Raw genomic sequence first — 21,718 nt, forward strand, 5'->3', positions numbered from 1 at the left:
GTATCTAGATTTTGCCAGTTATGATTACTTCCATTGGTAAACTCAGCTCTTTTATTTTCTGATGCTGTTGCACTTGAATATTCATGTTACTTAAAAATGCCCATTCCTTTTCGGTCAATATAACACTTGGTGTTGTAAAAGTGAAAAGGGCTACAATAATGAAAAAATCTTAAGAGACTGAAATAAGCTGAAACTATGACTCATGGAAATTGTTGGTCTTATATCATATTGAATTCAATATTGTTGATGATATTAAACTATCCAAGGAATACTTGTTGAGAAAAATGTAGCATTGAAATACAGCCGAGAAAAAAAAGTTTGACATAACTAGTTAGTTACCACTAACTTCACGCATATACAATCGTTCATGTTTGTTCAAATGTTTGGTTTATGATCCACCGACTGTTTGATTGACTGTTTGACCGACCGAAGATTTCATTTACTTTGCTTCAGGACAACAAGATGTTTACCTTTACTCCATATCATGTGGCGGATGCAACAAAAGTCAATGACAATGAACATGATTCATTATTTGATTCAATCATTAGAAATACAAAGTTGGTTGAAGACAAAATGAAGACAATATCAGTTACTGATGCAACAGATTCGAGTTCTTGTTACCGAAAATGTGCCAATTCAGTTGAGAATAATTGTAATTCATTCTCGTTTTGTGCTTATAATGATAGAGTTGAATGTCTTGTGTCTACCAATATAAATATTTCGCCTCAAACATCATCATCTGATGCCTCATGCATCACCTACTTAATTGAAAATCTACAAAAGTCTAAGAAAATTCCTTCCAAAAGATTCACTGATAATCAAAATACAGTATCATTCGATAGCTCTCTCGGAAAATGTGCTTCTTTTTGTTACAATTCTGATTCATGTAAATCATTCCAATTCTGTTCTGGCTCATGCAGTATGGCAGGTTATTACACGGATGAAGCAAGTGATTATAGTGAAGATTGTGATATTTATATTCGTAAGTAAAATTCACTAATCGTTATACCAATTATCGCTGACGATTAATACAAACTAAAGATTTCTTTTATTTATAATTCAGCAAAAGTATTGGATAGGTTTGAAGTAACTGGAACAATGATTGTCGAGGACGTTTTTTACACCGAAATGAATCTTGATGCTGATCAATGTGCTGCTCTTTGTCATGATTGGAACGATAAAGAAGTCACTTGTCAGTCTTTCAATTATTGCCCAGCTCATGCTAAAAAGCTGAGCATTTGTCAATTATCAAAGTATTATCCAAGTCATGATGCTGATGTGAAACTTGTTCATTCGGATACTTGTCAAAATTATCAAAGGAGTGAGCAAAGTTTGATTGACCAACAAAAAAACAACGCAATCACTAGAAGTACGCACATTGGAACAATTTTTGGTTCAATCGTGTTATTCGCGGCAGCTGGACTTATTTTTGGAGCTCTTGTTGCTATTGTGACCACACAATTTTATTACAGCAAGAAAAATGATCCATCTGATTCCTACAACCGTCACACATTCAGTTGGGATAAACAGTTGAATGAATGATGATTGATTGCAGATAAATCTAATAATAAGTTATTAAAAACAAACAATATAAAGCTGGTTATTGTACAATTCAGTGATATCACTAATTCATAATTAATTATAATTCAATTTAAAAAATTAAGTTAACCACACTAGAGTCTGCTACAATCAACACTAATCGCAATGTCCTACACGCTGAGTCAATAAATTCAATCCACATTTAAGACTCGAATTCGCAATAAAAATCCTTTTCAATGAGAAAACTGTTTAAATCCCTTGAAATAAATCATCAGAATCAACATGGTGAGGGACTTTTGCGTTTACCTAATAATTTGCTGAATATTATTAAGAATTTTTAAAATTGATGAATCAAAGTGGCGAAACAGAGATGAGTTTAAAACAGAACAGATTTAAAGATGACAAAAGGAATTGATTAAAAGGTTAGAATGGACTAAAAACGAATAAAATCTCTTTTGAGAAAGAAATCTATTCTTCTCAGCAATGTTAAGGTTTGCCTGTCAGGCCTAACAGCATTCAGAAGGTGAATCCATTTATTAGTCTGATTTCAATCAAGATGCTCTTTCCTCGAGTTTTCATTTCAATCACACATTTAAGTTACACATCAATATGAATGAAGAAAAGAAGAGGAGAAAAAAATGTTAAAGTAATGATTTTTTGTTCGAATTGGAAAATTTTCCTTCCATTGTATGAGAGCTTTCAAAGTCGATAACCAATAGAGTCAATTTTGCATCATTTTTCCTTCTCGTGCAAACAGAAGCAGAAGAAAAAAGTTTTTACCTTATTCAGATTTTCTTTATTCAATTGACTTGAGAAAAAAAGTAAAAGACTTGAATATAAGATTATAAAAGTGTATTTTCAATGTCAAGAAAATCTGTTGAATCACATTGGTGCACATTCATCATGATAGTTTTATATCTGTCTACTTTGAACACCATTTTCTTTCCCTTCACTTGTTCGAACCTCTCATCTTGAACAGAACATTTGTTTACCATTTAAATGCAATATAACTCGAAATGTATGCATTGGGTTTCAACCTTTTTTCACTTATTCTCAGTTCATCTATCACAATGTGAATACTAATCTGTCTGTCATTTTGCCTCCCATTCATTCCTCTGCATTCATTCAATATTTTCATTTTTTCTTCTCAGTCTTTTTTATTGGATACTTTTTTATATTCGCATAAAAAGAAACGTTCAATTTAACTTTTCATTCAATTGTCAACTTGTTTAGACCTTTTCTTTTTAAAATTGCTGCTTAAATACAAAGAAATGATTGTTTCTCCGATTCAACAATTTTTTCTTGCTTCACATCAACAATGATGCAAAATGATCACTTAAAATAACACAATATTTGCAACCAAAAAGGCACTAGAACAGGTACATTTGCTTGACAGTTGATTTTTAACTTGTTTAGTTTCCTTGCGAAGCTCAATTTGTCCGATATTTAATCTCAAAGCTTTAATGTTGCTTCAACAGAAAAGAAAATTTCGATCGAATTCAAAGTAAAATTTTGATTGGGACAACATATTTTGATGAAACTTGAATAAGAATCATCACTTTGGAAGATGCTTGTTCTATTTCTGGGAGTTTTTTTCTATTTTCTTAGTTATCGCACCCTTATGCTTATGATATCTGAATAATGAGATGAATACATTAAGAGATGATAATTTGCGAATAAAAAAACCATCGATTGTAATTGACATTAAATGATTGTTTCTTGCTTTATTTACGTTTTAACCATTAACCATTGTCATTTATAATGTTTCTCATATTTATCGCTCAATTAGCTCAACTCAGTTTATCCGATCAATTCATTGACTTTCATCTTTCCCCTGTCTGCTTACTTTAGTTTCTGCATGTCAAATGCAGAGAAACAGACAGACGAATAAGAGTGGGGAAAACGAGGCAATAATGATGATTAGCATCATTTGATTACAATTTATTCACAATTATTGTGAGGCTCATGTTTATGCTGATAATGATGATGGTTTCAAGATGAGATTTACGGAAAATACATGTATCATGATAATTGAGAAGAATCGAGAATTTTTTGCTGCTCTCTTCTGGAAAGAGATGCTCAATAATCTGTGCAATCAACAACATCCAAGAAGGAAAATTGATTTAAATCGAGAATGGATAATGTTATTCGAGCTTCTAATTAATGGGTCAATGATGCTCAATTCCCAAAATGGTTCATTTTTTCCTTCTGAGTTATACATATTTTTGCTTCATTGTTCATGCCAAAAATAAATTATACTCTCAACTGATAAATGGAAATATTATGATACTTCACAAGAGTCACTTTCAATCTGTAATGCGTCGCATTTTTTTCCATCTATTAAAGGCTTCGAAAAGGTCGCCTGAAAATCACAAAGGTCGATTCTATTGACATTACATTACATTTCTGCATTTTTATTAAAATCACTAATTTGCACGAACTTTTTCTAAAATTTGTAATATTGCTCGATAAGTTTATTGTAAAAAATCAAATTAAAAAAGCTAGCCTTAAGGTTTCCAAAAGTTTCAAGCCCAATTGTCTGAAAACCCATTTTCTGAATCGAACTCAAGACACTTTTCAAAGCCCGCTTGGCTCTATCGATTAGCATTATAATTTGTTTGATTCACATAAGGTGAGCTATTAGCATCCATTGCTCGACATGAAACTGACTGAGAGTAAGAAGTTTCCTCTGCATGGTTATCCTTTATTTCACTCAAGTAAATATCACATCGGCTTCAGTATCATCCATCTTAATTGCATTTGAGAATAATCACGGAAATACAAATTTCATCCTCTTCTTGGTTGCATATTGAAGCATAAAGAAAAAGTTCACAATAGTTTGATGGGCGAATTTGATCAGCTTGTAATGAATTGGCAGAAATAGTGAAAATTATGTCTCATAATATTGATGTTTATTTTTCAAACACTTTCTTTATCTCTTCTACATTTGTGCTCAACACTTGTATGAATAATTCCATCATGAAATCCGATGCCTTTTCGATGCTCTTCTCATCATGATTCATTTTCTCTTTATGCTTCTTCATTTCCAATGTCAACTCGTTCAACTATCAATGATTAATCAAGCATGAAATATTATTCAGTCTGTATTGATAGAAATGTCTCACTTTAATTTGGGCAACTAAGATTGTTGAATCAGATTACAGTATAAAAAAGTGTTGAGTTACAAGTTGATGACTTATCAGTATTAATGAAAATGTTCTTGTCGATGAAAAGAGCAACATTTTGGGTTTTATATTTGCACGATCAATGCAAAAAAATGAAAGACAATTTAGTTTCATTCGACTTCCATTCCACATTCATTTCTTCATTTGAATTGCAAGTTTTGATCGAAAAAATTGCTTCGAACAGGAATATTATTATGGCTCAGTAGATTGATCAAGAGACAGTCAATGTCATAATCTGACCTGAATAACACTTTTATTCAGAGAAAGAGCAATTCTTAACTGCATAAGTTCTTTCTACATGTTGATTGATTTCAAGAACTGTTGCCTGATGCTTAAAAAATTAGACTGAATTAGCACTGTCGATAATTGAATACAGTTTCATTCGAACTCTATTTTGATTTCTTATCATTTCGTAACAGTAAAACGAGATGAAAGCGAAGCAATCCAGGGACAGATTGGAGGAATTCCAGAAGCCTTGGAATGAGTTTTCGTTGATAAGTTCGTTTCTCTGTTAATGAAGTCCGTTAAAAACATTCATAGTTTTGATCTGAAGTCTTACGTCCATGTTGAATGTCTTATACTGTTGATTCTTCGAACTCAGCATCTTCTTGGATGTTTCTTCTTTTGTTTCATTTTTTTATCTTAATCTTCAATTTCGAAGTTCATTTCATTGTGCAAGCAATCATTTAAGTCCATTTTCTTTATCAATAAAATGCTTTTCCATCACCATTATCATCATCAATTTTTGTTGAAACTTTTTTCTTCATTCTTTTCGGTTCGTTTTCCTACTTTACTTTTTTCACCTTTTTAGTTTTTGGAGTTACTTTTCTCATGATTTATCAATGACTACATAAAAAAGATTGGAAAAGTTTAGATAACATTTAATAAGCTCAATTTAACTTTATATTATTATTGTTCAAGGCAAAAGTTAGGGAAAAGATTGAAAATCAAATGTGTTTACCGAAAGGTTTTAAGTGCTAAAATAATAGTTTATAAACAAAAGGGTAAAGCAGAAGAAAACTGGAAATTATGAAACGAAAGAGTTTTTCATTCTTTTCTGAGCAGATATTAATAAAATAATTTGGGAATTTCTTTCTTTTTTTCATTCCAATTATCTTTCAAGTTTAGATGGAAGCTTTACTTGTTAAGAATTTCAAAAGTTTTGGTAAACATGTTTGAGGCAAACAGTGAATGAACAGTTTACAATGAACAAAGTGTTAGTATGTTTTAACAAGACAAATGAATCTTGTTTACACGTCTAACAATCAACTTGAGATTGAACTTTCTAATCAGTGCAATCATATTGAATCTTGAATCATCTTGAATGTTACATGGTAAAAGTTACGATCATTATTACCGTAAGATGTTTTCAACAAAATTCATGAAAAGTTTTCGTTTTCAAACTGTTTTCTGATTCAAAAGTCTCAAAATTTCACATAAACTACAAACACAACTTTCAAACTATGCTGGAAATGCTTTGAAAGTATTGACGAGCAAGTTGTGTCGAAATAAAATTAGAAGTCACAAAGAAAATCAATTACTGAGCCAAGAATTTGAATTGCTAATTTGATTACATCTGAAATTAATTTATTTAGCACTGAAAAGACTGAATAGTGATCAACAATTGAAATTTTGAGCTCTGAAATTCTCATTGTAAACTAATTAGACTTTCTTTAGTTTTGCATGTACACTGATTGACCTAAATATGATTACTTTTGTGTTCATTTCTTTCCATTAATAGTCTCTCTAATCAATTTCAAATGTTCAGGTTCAATGTTGGTATAATAACACAGTTAGAAATCTAATAAAAAGAAACTCTCAAGTCTAACATTACTTAAAGCCTCACATTTTGATCACATCAACTAATTGGTTCAAAAGTCAAACATGATATTAGTATCGAAATTAGCAATCCTTTTGTATCATAAAACACATAATTATACTGTTAATGAGGTATGAAAGTAAGGATACGATGAATCGAAAATGGCGAATTTCGATCATCATTTCTGTACCAGATTTTGTCCCAACCAAATCATTCAACAATTGCAATTGCAACCTTTACTGAATGTTTATTCGTACATATTTTATAAGAGCATTTAATAAAAACTCTGAGAGTGATTTTGAAAAGTTTTCACTTGAAAGAGCTTTAAACTCAGAATTGTACATCTTCGAATGATTAATAGCTCGATGAGCTTTGCCTTCTCAATTATGACCGATATTTGGATGCAAATTCGATATAAAGTTAATAAGAGTTATTTATGCTTAATTTTAGTCAGCTTTGATTATTTAATATTTGGATATGAATAACTTTACAATGCAAAACAAAGTTGATCAACAATATCAGTTAAAACAAATGCTATTCTTTTGATGCAAATAAGCATTTACTCTCGACTGTTGAACATCAAGTTGTGGCTACAAAACTGCATCTTAATTCTGTATATCTTCAGAAAACTTAGTGAAAGCTAATTCTATTCAAAATAATAAATAGTGAAACATTTTTCATCCTACGATTCAACGAATGTCAAATTTACGATATTGCATGAAAATTCCACATTCTAGAGACTTTCAAGTTTGATATTGAACATTGTGAATGAAACTGCAACCAAAATGTGAATGCAAGACAATGAATAGCGACTAGCATTTCATTTGGATGATAAACTGCGCAAAGTCAGCATCTCTTTATCGACTTCTCCCTTACTCGACTTTCATCACTGGAAACAGAAAAGTTTAGTTTCATTCTTTCATCACAATCATCATCTTCACTCTTTCCTTCAATTAGAGCACGTTAACTGCAACTTTTCATTCCTTGTGTGTTTAACAGTTTCAACAATCAACAGATTCTCAGTACAACTTGTTCAACTTCAACACGTTAACCATCATTAGTTTTAATCATGAAACGATCCAACTCAACAATTGATAGTCAACAGGATAGTACAAGAAAGTTTCACGAAAACGACTGGAGACAAACAAATTGCCTTTAAAGGATTAACACTTGAATATAACTTCGATTTGTTTTGTAATCAGTTTTAGTTGAATTTGCATTTCCATTTCGCTTTATGATTAACCAATTCTGCAAATGGTTTTGTGACAATCTGCTAGGAATATCACGGCTCATGTTTAATTGTTTTTGTTTCATTAAATACTTCATTGTTCTTCCAATCAAATGAGGATGAAGTTAATGACAAGGAAAATGTTTACCTCACCTTGTTATTCAAACTTGATGAGTTATTTTTGCTTCCTATCAACATTACAAGTAACTTGTGGAACCAACTTTATCTCATCCTTTCCTTCCTCAACTGTTGACAATGAGACTTCATTATTCTTCCATCATGACCATTCAAATGCTTACCCTCAACTAAACCATCCCAGTAAACCAATAAAATCAAAAAAGATTAAGTCAAGTGTACAGAAAAGAAGTTATAAAGAAAATCCATTGGATTCTCCTTATAGTTATTTTTCAACTGAACCTTCCGTCACAAACTCAGGTGAGTTGATCAATCTTGAAATGTTGTTGTAACAATCCTTGTTCAAAGTGAAAACAGAATGAAGAATGTAAAAGTTTTTTTTACACAACTAAATTTGATTATACTTGATTTCAATGAAGAGAGCAATAAAATTTTACTCCCAAGAATCAGATTAACTTTTACTCCCAATTGTGATAACACATTTTTCTTGTTGCATTTCATTTCGCACTTAACTTTTATTCATAGTAAACGGAAATAGAAATTTTGATTTCCGTTCATCTTCATTTTAACAAGCCTGAAATTCAAACATTTTCCCTTCATCCAACCAAGTCAACAGTTTTTGGCTTTTTGTCTATTCATGATTTCCCTTTCAATTTAACCTTTTCCATTGTAATGTCAATTCCTTTCATCTCTCCGAGCAAATTCCACTAAAGACTGGACTAATCTCTAACATGCTCTGGGAGGGAAAAGCTTTTAGTAAAATATCTCAGTCTTCAGGAGATACGCGTTTTAATTGAACCAATTGGAAATTACAAAGAGAGTGATTTGCTAGAGAAAGCAATCTCGACCAGTAAATTTTTCAAAACACTAATGAGCATCTACATGATGCTGAGAGAGAAGAAGATGCTCATTGAAATGAATAAAAAGCTTCAGTCATTGTCTCTTTGATAGCGAAAGTCCAGTCAATTGGACTGAAAAAACTCCCAGCATGGAGTGGATTGAATTGTAACGCAACTTTATTACGCTTTTCTGGTCAAGATATGATGAAGTTGAGTATGTAAGATCAATTGCAAGTTGAACAATCAACTGTTTGTACAAGAAAGGATGCATTGGAATTAATATATTAATATGATTAAAGTAATATTTGGTAGTTTCAATGCGAGTAAACAAAATCATCTTTTCTCATTCTCATGTCATCAATATTACAAGGCGCAATGCAAGTATGAAAGCCTAAAAAAAGAAGAAAGAAAAAATAAAAGTTATTAATATAATAATAATATAATAATAATGCATTGATCAGTCAATCGGTTTAATCAGAAACGGAAAAAGAAGAGTAAATAAAGAAGAGGAAAATGGTAAACATCGAAGCAAATTATTTATCAATCAACTGTTTTACTCATTTAATTAATTTTAATATGATGACAGAGACCCGAGCTCTTTGTAAATACAAAAAAATGCCATAAAAGACGATAAATTGTAGAGAGAAGGTTAAGTTGACCACAGATAATCTGAGTTGGAATTGTTTTGATCGTTTAAGGAAGCTTAACTTGGATCAAAGTTTGGGTTTAAGCAATATGGTTAAATGATCCGAAGCCAATTCAATTAGACTTGAACTGTCTTTAAATGATGCAGGGAAACACGAGTCTTAGCATTAAAGACTAGACAGTAAAAGACGGTTTGTCGAGAAGCAAAAGTTGAAAAATTATCATTTGATGAAATGCATTTGGTTATAGTTGATGATGTTAACTAGGAGTTGCAAGTTTTCATGAGCAAAGTTGAGAAAAGTTGGAGTGAAAAAATGAGGAAAAGGGATTTTCTTTCATGTATAAAGTTCTGAACATTAAAGTGATAATGTTATTGTTGTTTTTTTGATGATTATGAGAATGATGATGATGATGATGGAAAAGAGAAATGAAAAGTTGAATGGTTAGTGTTCATGGGGCTAATCTGAATCCTGGTTATTCAGAAAGGAAATCCGTGGGAAGAAGGCGTAAGAATTGGCAGAATCACGCAACTTGATTCACCATTAACTCAATTTGTTTGCTTTTCCATCATCAACTTTCTTCCTTGTTACCTTTTCTTCTTCTCTTCCTTTCTCTACCTTTTAAACCTTCCATGCTACCTTCATCATCATCATCATCATCTTTTTTCAATTATATTTATTCATATATTTACTTCTTATACACACACAGAAATCCTTTTTTCTCCTCCTTCTTCTCCTTTTTTTGATTTATCACTTTCAATTAACTCATTTGGGTTTTTTTATTATAACCCTTTTTTGATGTGTTATTTCAATCATCATCATTACGCTGTTCACTTTTGTATAATAGTATAAATAGAAAGTGAAAACCAAAAGACTGTGTAAATGTTGTGTTAATAGGGAACAAAAATAATCATCGCCTTCAAAGTAATCATAATGATCTGATTAATTATGTTATTCAAAAATGCCTACAATAAATGTTGAATTTTGATTAATTTTCTGTTTCTTTTTTGTCTGCCTTTTTCTCTCGTCGACATTGATAGATGAAAATGATCCAGGAGACAATTATATTGGAGATGTTCCCGAGTTTGTTGATGCCATTTCAAATATAACAGTTCCGATTGGACGTGAAGCCAGATTAACATGTATTGTAAGGAACCTCGGAGTTTTCAAGGTAAAACTATTTTCGCGTTTCATCCACTTTCTGTTTCTTTAAGCCCGACACTCTTACAGCTATGCACAAAGAGTTTCCTGGAAAAACTTTTAGCCTTTCATTTGCTTTGCATTCAGTGGTCATCGAAATGTTTTTGCAGACAAATGCCATCCAGTCGAAGCATTTCATATTAAATTGAAAAATGTTATATGAAAAATTATCCAGCAAAGTATATCTCTTTTTTTGTGCATTCAAAGGCTATCGATATGTTTTGTTTAATAAAATTCAATTTGTGAGGCAACATGAATCTATCATCAGATGACCATTTTTTCTGTATCGATAGTTCGTGATATTTTTTCGTGGTTTCCCTTTTTCATTTCATCCTTCATTCACCTTCATTCACATTGATCAGGTTATGGTTCATCATTAATCGTATCATTTCATATTTATTTTCATATTGCTTTTTCATACTGAATAATCAATTGTCTTTTTACCCTTGTACTGATGCATGGAAGGAAAACAAAAAAAAAGATCAAAATGCATTAACAGATTATGCACAAGATCTTATACAAAATGCAAGATCAATTTTATTATTTGTATTTACACCTTGCAAACGGAGAGGAAATAAAAGAAGAGAAAAGGAAATGAAATGAAAAAGAGTCAATTAATTTCAATTCATCAGTTGATTAATGATGCCATTGCACTGTTATGACAAATCAAATTGCAAACCAATAAATGTTTAGACTTGAATGTGAAAAATTTATGTTAAGAGGAAAACATTTTTCAATAACAGCACAAAACGTAAATTTTCAGTGTAAGCACAAAACAATTTTGACAGAATGTTTAGTCTTCCAAATCAAACAAAAAACATTTCAATAAACATTAACATGACCTGCAGTTGCAGCAGTTAATCAGTGCAGAAGCCTCGACCGCCTGCCCATCCCATCAGTTAGGGTTCCACCGCAAGTTTATTGAAAAGTAAATGAATGTTTATTGATGCTTTTTTCTTAATGCACTTAATCCTCAGGTTGCTTGGATGAGGATCGAAGATCAGACTATTTTAACAATACATGATCACATAATAACTCGCAATTATCGAATTGGATTGAGTCACAGTGAACTTCGCGTTTGGAATTTGATTATCAATGATGCCCAGGAAGAGGATAGAGGAGGCTATATGTGCCAAATAAATACAGTTCCAATGCTCTATCAAATTGGATTTCTCGATGTTGTTGGTAAGTAGATTATTACCTTTAACCATTGGCATAACTCAGTGAATCGGAAGCATAAAGATGGTGTGTAACAAGAGACAAAATTTGACTTTGAAATGAACAACTTTATTCCCTGAGAAATGATCAAATATGTCAGTGAGCCTGTCGAAACATAGTAATTGTGATTGAGAATTAAATTGTGTTTTTTAGTTAAAAAAAGTGTGCAACAACCAGCGAGACAAAATGACATTTTAATCAAAATTTATTGATTCGAGGAAAGAAGGCGTTTAAAGGATGAAAACAAAGTATCTAAACGAGTTAACATGTGTTGATCATTGATGCTCCTTTTGAAACTCATTAACGATCAACCTTTTTTATCACCTTTGCCTTGTTAAACTGTTCACTTTAACATTATCTCGACTAACATTCAACTCTTTGAGGGTCAAACCATTTAATGATCAATATTATATCCTTTTTTTGTCGCTCTTCTTCTCCTTCTCATCGGTGTATCAAAAAATAAAAATAATGTTGATGTGAATCATTGGAAACATCATCATTGAGACATCCCCATGTGCACTCACCATCATCATGCTCATCTTTTCCTTTCTCCTTTTTTCCCTCAACTTTTTTACTTCTCAATCTACTTTGAGATGTTTGCTGAACAAAAAAGCCAGCTCAAAGCAAAAAGTTGATGATGAGCAACAACATCAACAAGAAGCAACTTGAATGAGTTTAAACAAAAAAAGATGAAACACAAAACACACTTACACACTGGGAGTAAAAAAATATTACAAACAACGCAACCTTAGGCTAAAAAGGATGAAGAATATGTCGTGATGTGAATAACATTGTGTTTATCAAGCTTGTTTGTTTGATGTTATTCATGTCTCTCTTCATCATCATCTTCTCTTCGGTCCGTTTTACTCTTTTCCCTCTGACTTGGCGTGTAAAACATTTTTACTCAATTTTGCTCAGCTTTCAACTTTTTACCTTCCAAACCTTTTTGTTACCTTGAAACTTGAGATTTTATTACATGGAATCATCTCGAGTCTAGAAACTTTTTTGTTTCTTTTACTATTTCTGTTTCACTTTTCTGTTCTCTTCACACATTCACATTCCATATCAATACAGTTTTCACCTTTTCTCATCCTTCATTCGCCCACTTTTCTTGTTTATTTATTTTCTTGGGCTCAAGTTTTCTGTCCCTTTCATTGTTGATGTTAATTCCATTTCATTCAACTTTAGCCCTTCGATCATTGCAAGAGAACAAAGTTTATCTTTTTGTTTCTCCTGCTTTTCACTCTTTTTTATTATATTAGCTTCTCTTCCATCAATATTTGATTGTGTTTACATTGTCTGGCCACAATCAAGACGCTTGTTCAATTGTTTGAAAGCAAAAACAGGTTAAACAATGTATCACAAACATGAAAACAATGTAAAAATAAATAAGCTTCGAATGGGGAAAATGAAAAAAAGAACTTGACTCTTGGCTCATGACAAGGAATCTCATACTATTTTCGAACCTGTAGTCGGTGAATGAATACGAAACAATTCCAATCACTAGCTGAAGCAATGCACTTTTTACAATCGACTAATAACGACCATTTTTCCTTCAAACATTCAGACGATTCAGACTTTACATTTCATAGTAGCATTCGGAAAATAAAATGAGAAACCCAAAGTTCCTTTGTGAAAATCTTTTTATTGAGCGTTCAGTTCGCATTCATATTAACAAGTAACAAGGAAATCTTGAATATTAAGCAAAAAGTTACTTCAATAGTTTAATATCGTTAGTTTCAAATGAAAAGTGGAAAGTTGTTGTCCCACAACTGTTCATATAATTATTTGGACAAAGAGTAACAAATGAGTTTTGGCTTAGTTAATGATTAGCAAACTGTGATTGCAGCTGAAAGCCATTGAGTCCATTTTAGATTGAAATGAAGTTTGACTAAAAGCGCTTTGATGATTTAATTTTCACTAAAAGTATGCAATTATTTAATGATGGATTTACCAATAGATGGTAATAACATTTTGAGACAACAAAAGAAAAGGGTTGATGTGTTTATTAACATGAACGCATAATGGATACAAAAGGAGTGTAATAATAAACATGATAAAGATAATAGTTAATATGAAAAAAGCTTGTTCCGATGCTTCAAAATGAAAGAATAGTTGGGAGTGAAAGAAGAAAAAAAGTCGAGTTTTCCTCTTTTGGTAAACTTTTTGTTGCTGCTAAATAGCTTAGCATGGGAATGGTAAAAAAAGAGGATGATATAGGAAGCCATCCATTGGGAGATTTAGCATTCATATAAAATGGTCATAAATCCTCTTGCCAAAACTGAAGACAAGGATGCAGTTTAAAGTCATTTTTACCTTGAATCTCTCGTTATCCTTTGCCTCAACTCAATTCCCATTACCTTTTGGTTTCATCTCATTTTCCTTCTCGCTCATAACTTTCTGCTTAACCATTCAATATTTTTTGGATTTATCCAGTTACTTTTCTCTACTTTATAATATTTAGATTATTACTTTATCAACATGATGATGATGTTGATGGGTTGGAGTAAAATATCAGCCTTTTTTTACTCGGTGAGAGGCAGGGAGTTGGGAAGGAAAAGGAAGAAAAAATTAATACATATTTCTCTTCATCTTTACCCTGTTTTAATATCTGCTAATACCAAATCTTGTTTATTCTGATTATTCCCTGTTATTCAATCTTCCTGTTATCATGCGGGCTTCCGAACAAAATTAAGCTTTAACCTGACCCAAATCAATTTATCTCAATTATTATTTGGTCGTATTATTATAATTTTACGAAAGGTTCAATGATGATGTGATATTGATAATGAAGAGTGCAAAGGGAAAGCGATGAAAATGAATGAATTTGATAAATCCATTTAGCTTTTTAGTTCCAAGGAAAATTTTTTACTTCTTCTCTCTTCTCCTTTAGTTAACCCTGATGAACACTCATCATTATCATCACCATTACCTTGTCCATTCAAACTAATTGGTTCATGTTTGATTTCAACTTTTCTCTCAATTTCTTCTTTTCTATTTTTTCTCTTTGAAAAATTTTCTCATAAAAATGGAAACAAAAATGATGCCATTTTATTAGTATTAATTGATTGAGCGATATATCCTTAATGAGCTTCACTTATTTCATTAACTCTCTCATCATCATTTGTTTTAATTGTTAGCAAATTTTTCGACTCTTTTTTCGCTTCCAATTAATATTCTCACAAGCAATATCTCAATGATATCTATTAATAATGAAAACTTTGCCAATGCAATAAAATCGAGTTTATTAAATCGAAAGAAACAGTAAAAGATGAAATTAATTACCGATGGAATCATGAGAAGCAAAGATGAAAAGAAGTGTTTTCTTGATCTTTACTCCCAGTAAACTGGGAGTGAAAATTGAATAGTAAATCAAAGTTTCTTGTAACACTGAAGCATGAAATAATTTGTAGAAAAGAGGAAGAAAAAATGTGTTTCTTATTCATCATTTTGAGAGTTCAATGTTTTATGGTAAAAGTAGAGTGATGAATATTGTTGAACATTATGTTGATACATTGTAATCAAATGAATGAAGTGTTATAAGTAAATAAACGGAGTAAAGTTTAAAATTCAATGTTGCCTGTGATTGTAAATGATAATAATAATGATAATAAAAGTTGACAGGAGAAGCAGCAATAACAGTGGCAATATCATCATGATTTGTGTCATTATGCATTCGCTGTAGGATGCTTCAAGCTATCAACTAGAAAAAAAAGTTTTTGATAAATAAATGAATATACATGTCAATTCCAACTTGCTCTTTACTTTGCCAACTTTTGCCTAAACTGAGGCTCTCCTTTGACTACAAAAGAGATGAACACGGATGAAAGGAAAATGTTGAAATGTTGATAAAATGGTTGCAAATGCATGAAAAAACGACTAACATTTTGCACTCTAACTTGCATCTGGTTTGTTCATTCATCACACATGGATTAGAAGGGGAACTTGCAAAGGGATATTTAAAGTGCAACATGATTGAACTGAAGCAAGCAACAAAGTCAAATATCATTATTAATACAAGTTGATTTGATGTATTCATTGTATAAGATTGTTGGAGTGCAATTTTGGTAAACATGAAATTTAACAGCATTGACTCATTGAGAGTCGACTTGATTATATTTGGAAAGAAAGGACGTGACTGAATAGAATTCATATTTTCTTGTTAATATCTATTCACATGTTTATTTATCTGTTGTACACATTTTCATCTCTCTCTCGAAATCTTTTTTTTTCGAAAAACTTTTCAATGTTTGCTACTTTTTTCCAATGGAAAAGCTGAATTTTCCAAAAATGAATCCACAATCATGATCATGATTACACTCCAATTTACAGACTTTTCAAGTTCAAATTTTCTTTTCATGATTAGCTGATTCGAGTTGAGATAATCTCTTGATGTTTATATTTCGAAACTGAGTTTAGACAAATGTTGAAATTTCCATCTGATTTTATGGAAAAGAAAGAAGGGAAAGTCGAAAATGTCTTTTCATTGTTGAGGCCATTGCTTACCTGGTTATCATTTGAGTAGGAAGGAGAAAATTTTCTTGTGCATTCATTTATCATTTTAGCTTTTAAAATGTTCACATTTCTCTCTTTTACTGAATGGAAAAATTAATCAATTCTGGAAATTCATCATTCCTGGTTGCTAAGTGTTTTGTGTTTAACGAAATTCCTCATTTCAAGTTGATATCAAAAATAATATTAATTATTATTTCTTAAGTAACTTTGACTTTTCTCTCGGGAAATTTCAACATTTACAAAGAAGTAAAAGTTGATAAAATTTAATGTAAACAGCTACAATAATTATACATTATTAAAGTAACTCGAACCAGAATTTATATCGATTTGAATCATTTCATCATTAAAAACATTACATTTTCGTGTCAATACCATAATCTCAATTTTACTTCAACTTGCGTTTGTTTTCTGGTAACAGCAACTTTGCATTATTCAGACTTGTTTAAACTTTTCACAAAACTTGGGAAATGCAATTTTCTTGCTTCCATCATTCAATTTACAAGCCAATTTCAACAGAATGCTGCAACTTCATGATTAGACAAAGTCACAAACAATTTCATTCCAGATGATGAATTGTTTTTACACTTATTTTCCCTTCTTTTTTTATCGCGTTACTTGATAAATCAAAATTGATATTATCTTGGAGTGAAAATTGGATCGAATGAAATTGAAATGAATAGAGTCTCGTTTGATTATATTATGTTTCCATGTTTCAGGTTAACCCACATAAATTTCAAGTTTATGGTTTTTTTGTTTAGTTTATCAAAGCACTAAAAGGAGACGAGAAAAAAATAGAAACACAAAATTGGCTGAAGAGAAAAAGTTGGCTGAAATGGTTTAAAATGCAAAAAAAAGGTTGAATTGAAATACAATTACAATGAAAAGAAGAGAAAAATCGTGAAATAAAGTTCCCTTTAACCAGCAACTAGAGAAGAAGAAAAATTGAAAAGAAAAAATCTTGTTAATTCTCTAACACATTCCCTGAAAAGTTTGCAAAATAAAACTCTTCATGTGCAATAAAACTATCATTGAGCTTTCAAATAAATATTAATATCACTAAAACATTCGTAACTCTTTTAAATCAGTAAATCAAAAAGGCTCAGAACGTGTTGAGTTAGAAGTGGAACCATCTGTTGAAAGTTTCTCCTTTTTCTTCCAACGAAAGCGATGAACATTGAATTTGCTTGAATCAATTTCCATCAACAGTTTCAGCAACTAATTAATAGCGAACTATGAAAGGTGCTAAAGTCAACGAAGACGAAATTGAACTAAAAATGAACATGAATACTTGAAGAGCTAAATGCAGTTTGCAAATTTAATGTCATTTATCAGTCTGCTTTTGCTTCGCATTTCAATGAGAAATGTAAAGTGAAAAGCTTCTAAGAATCTATTGCAATGTTTATTAATGTATAATGTTATATGAATACTGTTCAATCCAGATAAAACATCTTGACACTACTTGATGCCATGCAATATGAAAGCAATATTAATATTTATTTTGCTTTTTTCCCTTATTCTTTGTTACTTTTTGCTTCTTGCATTTTTGTTGAGGCAAATGAAGTTTACAATTCAATGGAAACAAAAATCATCAATGGGTTGGAGAACAATTTTATTTATCAATTTCTATCCAATTCTCAGTGAATTGCCTTTTTCTCTCCATTCCATTTCACCATGATAATGATGTTATCTTCATCTTTTCATTCCATAATAAATAATGTAATGTTGATAAGTAAAATGATAAAAGCAAACAGAAGCAAGTTCAAGTTGAAAAATCAACAAGAATATCATGAAATCGAAAATCAAAAGCAGAAGGAAAACAGGAAATTTACTCAAAAATCGTTGCATAAAACAAAATGAAAAGGAATGGAAAGAAAAATATGGCAAAATTATGTTAAAATAAAAATCAAAAAATGAATAACAAATCTTTTCCAATTTCGGGTCTCGAGTTTTGTTTCCTCAGACAATTTCAGTTAAGTCTTGTTCAACTTCATCAGAGCTAACAGTCAAAGCCATGGAAACTATCATTTCAAATTCTTTACCTTATTAGTGTTTCAAAGAAAAAGAAACTCAGCAAATAGTGAGATAAAAATTTTACCTCTTTCTCCTCAATTCGGGATAAAAAGGATGAAACAGAATCATCTTTTTTCCAACCTTCTGTTTCTATTCTTTTTGCTCTTTTCCTACCAGAAATAAATCGGATTCATCATTTTCCTTTTGCCATGATTACAAATCGATTTTCATACCTTTTTTCAAGACCAATAAAATAGTATAAATATTTAGTTCAACTTGATTCAAACCCCTTTACATAACAAACAAAATATACTTTTCTGTTCGCCTCGCAACTCCAAAACAAACTTGCAACTTGAAACTTGAAAGGACAAAATGCAAAACTAATTTGCAAAAGCAAAAGTGAAAAACGAAACAATAATCGAAAAACTCGAAGAATTTGCAATAGAATTCAAAAAACTTAAACACTCGACCAGAATGAATTCAAATTGTCATCCCTCAAATATTCGAGGAAATCATGAACAGTAGAAACTTTGAAAGTTTTTCCATCTGCAAACCTGTTGTTTCTGTCTAAAAGTATTCCATTTTTAATCATTAAACAGTTTTCGAGGAAAAAGAAGGAGTTTAAACGGAAATTAAATCTAAATTAAAAATATTTTCCATTGTTGCAGTTTAATAAGAGTTTACCTTTTTGTTGAATTTTGGTCAAATTATTTTCTGGTTCAATTGAGAAAAATAGTTTTTCATCTAATTTGATTTATTTATTTATTCTCGCTTCTCTAGTTAAGGTTGAAACGTTTCCAGCAGATAATGTGGTTAGTCGATGATGAATCTGACAATATTGCAAGAGATGAGAATTGGACATTTTTGACCTTTCTTCGTTTACCTCATGATTTTGTTGAATCACGTTCGATTGTTGAAATTGATAATAATATTGAATGAAAAAAAGAGACAAAAAAAGGAGAGAGAAAAGCTATCAAACTGGGAGTGAAGTTTTATCAAGTTTGTCATCAATGAAAATGATATATATTTGTGATAATCATTTTCACTGTTTATTGTTACTGAATTTTCTCATCTTTTCCTTCTTTTTTTTCTCATTTTCTGTTCTGAATGTAAAAAGAAAAGTTGAAAAAAAGTTGATTTCTTGTGAATTTTCTTTCTTCTCTTCCATTGATACCTTTTGTTCTTTTATTCTTTTCATCAACTTTTCAATTCTATTCCATCTTTTTTCTTTCATTTCTTCTTCTATAATCAATTCGACTTCAACACTGTTCAGACGATTCCATAAGTTAAATAACTTTATTTTCAAGCAAATTGTTTCTCTCACCATTGATTCATCCAGAGTTGAGCTCGGGCTGTCTATCAAGACTTTTCTTCCTTTTTGCTCATCTTCCACTTTTCCTCCATCTTTGTCAAACTAGTCATTAACTGTGCTGAGATAAGGAGAAATAAAATTTCGAGACCATCAATGAGCTCAATTACTCGAGAATTATCTTGACAAACAAATATGCTGAGCTTGGTAATCATTGGTTGTTTCAATGTTCACAAGCCCAAACTTTGATTGTTATTTCTGTTGAGACTAGTCGAGAAACTTATTCACTTTTACTAAAAACAATGAATTAGTACAAGTCTTTTTTCTGCTGATGGAACACCAATGATTAGCTTTAGAACTCAATCAATTTTACTTTTATCTTTACCAAAAGATCGTACAGTCAATCGATAAGTTCACATCAATTCCAACAGATCAAATCTAAAAGTTGAAAGTTGCTTCAACAGTTTCAAGTCAAAGTATAATTGAAAGGCAATCTTGACTCTTGAACAATTGTTCATTTCAATGATTATCGTTTTAATGAAAACCGAGTCAAGCTGCATTAATCAAATGCCATGGGAATATGGAAATTCAAGTCACTCCATGTTTTTCTCCCTGTGCCCATCGATGAAAATTGAATCATCAAAATTGCAATCCAGAAAGTGGATCAAAATTTTCAACTTTAACCTTGCAAAGAATGAGTGAAACAAAATGAAGCCAAATAAGACAAAGCATGAAAAGAATGGAAATAAACCTGGAAGCGTTCAAATCGAAAGTTAAACTTGGAACAACACTGAACAAGAATAACCTTTCTTTCTGTTCTCTCTCTCTTTAAACCAAACAACCTTCAGGGTATTGAGAATTTTCAACTTTTGAAATGATCTGAAAGATGATGGGAGAGAAGAGAAGAAGAAACGTTTCGAAAAACTAACACAAAGTTTGAGTTGTTTTTTGCTCTTATTTTCACTTTTGTACAGTTTACTCATTCAACTTGTTTGCCAGTAAAAGCCGCAAGTCAAATCTTTAAGAGTTTCAAACAATTTAATTGATTAAAAGAAAGAATCCAGAGAAAGAAAGACGAATCAAGGAAAAAAGCGAAATTGAAACAAAATCGTTTAGCTAAAGGGTGACCTTAATTTTCTTAATTGAACAAATCTTTTATAACTTCGACTTCGACTAGAGTCAACATTTTGAAACCAACTTTTAATCACTTTACATTGCTAGTTATATTGACTTTACGACCAGAAAATATGTCAAATGTAACGTTTTCCAGTCGATAATCAGTCAAAAACATCATGTAACTATTCCTTGTTTAATATTCATGAGTTGCTTCGATAGAAATTAAAGTCTGTGGAAGCAAATTAAACATCGAATTTCAATTTGTTTCTAAGTTAGTTTCGTCGTGGTTAAAAACTGATCGATTTGATGGAAGAAATGATAATGAAAAGTTTGAATGAAAATGAAATTTCAAGATTTCTAATGAGCTAAACAAGTTGGAAGAAGAAAACGTTTGTGTTTATCGAGTTTTGATTTCCATTTCTTTTTTCGTTGTCCAATATTCTGTTTTGATAATCTCTACTACTGAATAGTCTTTCACTTGCTGTTGGACTGTGTTTTGCTCTTTACGCCAACCTTGGTGTTTCAGTGGTTCAACAATAACTCAATATCGGTTCAAGTTGAGGAAACAAGGAAAGGGATTAGAAAAGGAATGAAAGAGATAAATAAAATAACCTTACATCCAAGATGAAATCCCATTTAATCTTTGGTCAGAAAAAGTAAACTAAAGAAACGAAATAATGAATAGGTTTGTTTTCATCTTCTAATCTCTGTATTTGTACCAATTTTGTTGAGCTAATACAATAACCTCTGAGAATTGCGATACTTTTATTTAGGTAAATAATTTCTGATTGAAAAGTTCCAAGTCAATCAAACTCCCAATTCACCATCAAAGTGAACATTTTAAATGAAGTCTTTTGCAAACACTTTGTTGCAGTTTTGGCAAAAACTATTCTAGTTGAGGAGAGAAAAAATTGCTCACGGAAAATGAAATTGAATGGAAAAAAGATGCTTTTTCCAAGAC

General features: G+C 31.1%; 2 protein-coding genes across 3 annotated transcripts in view; both read left to right on the forward strand.

Annotated features, from left to right (window-relative positions):
* Window positions 1–283: 283 nt before the first annotated feature.
* Window positions 284–1,668, forward strand: LOC107367617 (uncharacterized). Its single transcript, XM_015935342.3, has 2 exons — window positions 284–982; window positions 1,064–1,668. The coding sequence occupies exons 1-2, from the start codon at window positions 463–465 to the stop codon at window positions 1,540–1,542; spliced, it is 999 nt and encodes a 332-aa protein (XP_015790828.2). The 5' UTR covers window positions 284–462; the 3' UTR covers window positions 1,543–1,668.
* A 5,785-nt stretch (window positions 1,669–7,453) lies between these two features.
* Window positions 7,454–21,718, forward strand: part of LOC107367788 (lachesin-like) — a 38,608-nt gene continuing 24,343 nt past the window's right edge. Inside the window, exons 1-3 of one of the 2 annotated variants that reach the window (XM_015935539.3) lie at window positions 7,454–8,206; window positions 10,430–10,560; window positions 11,567–11,774. In XM_015935539.3, coding sequence (XP_015791025.1) covers window positions 7,885–8,206; window positions 10,430–10,560; window positions 11,567–11,774 — 661 coding nt within the window. In that variant the 5' untranslated portion in view covers window positions 7,454–7,884. The remainder of the gene's footprint in view (window positions 8,207–10,429; window positions 10,561–11,566; window positions 11,775–21,718) is intronic. The other variant, XM_089266284.1, reaches the window with a different exon arrangement.

The sequence above is a fragment of the Tetranychus urticae genome, chromosome 1 (genome assembly GCF_039701765.1).
Source record: "Tetranychus urticae isolate SD_2017Ah chromosome 1, NJAU_TeUrti_SD_1.0, whole genome shotgun sequence".
NCBI classification, from domain to species: Eukaryota; Metazoa; Arthropoda; class Arachnida; order Trombidiformes; family Tetranychidae; genus Tetranychus; species Tetranychus urticae.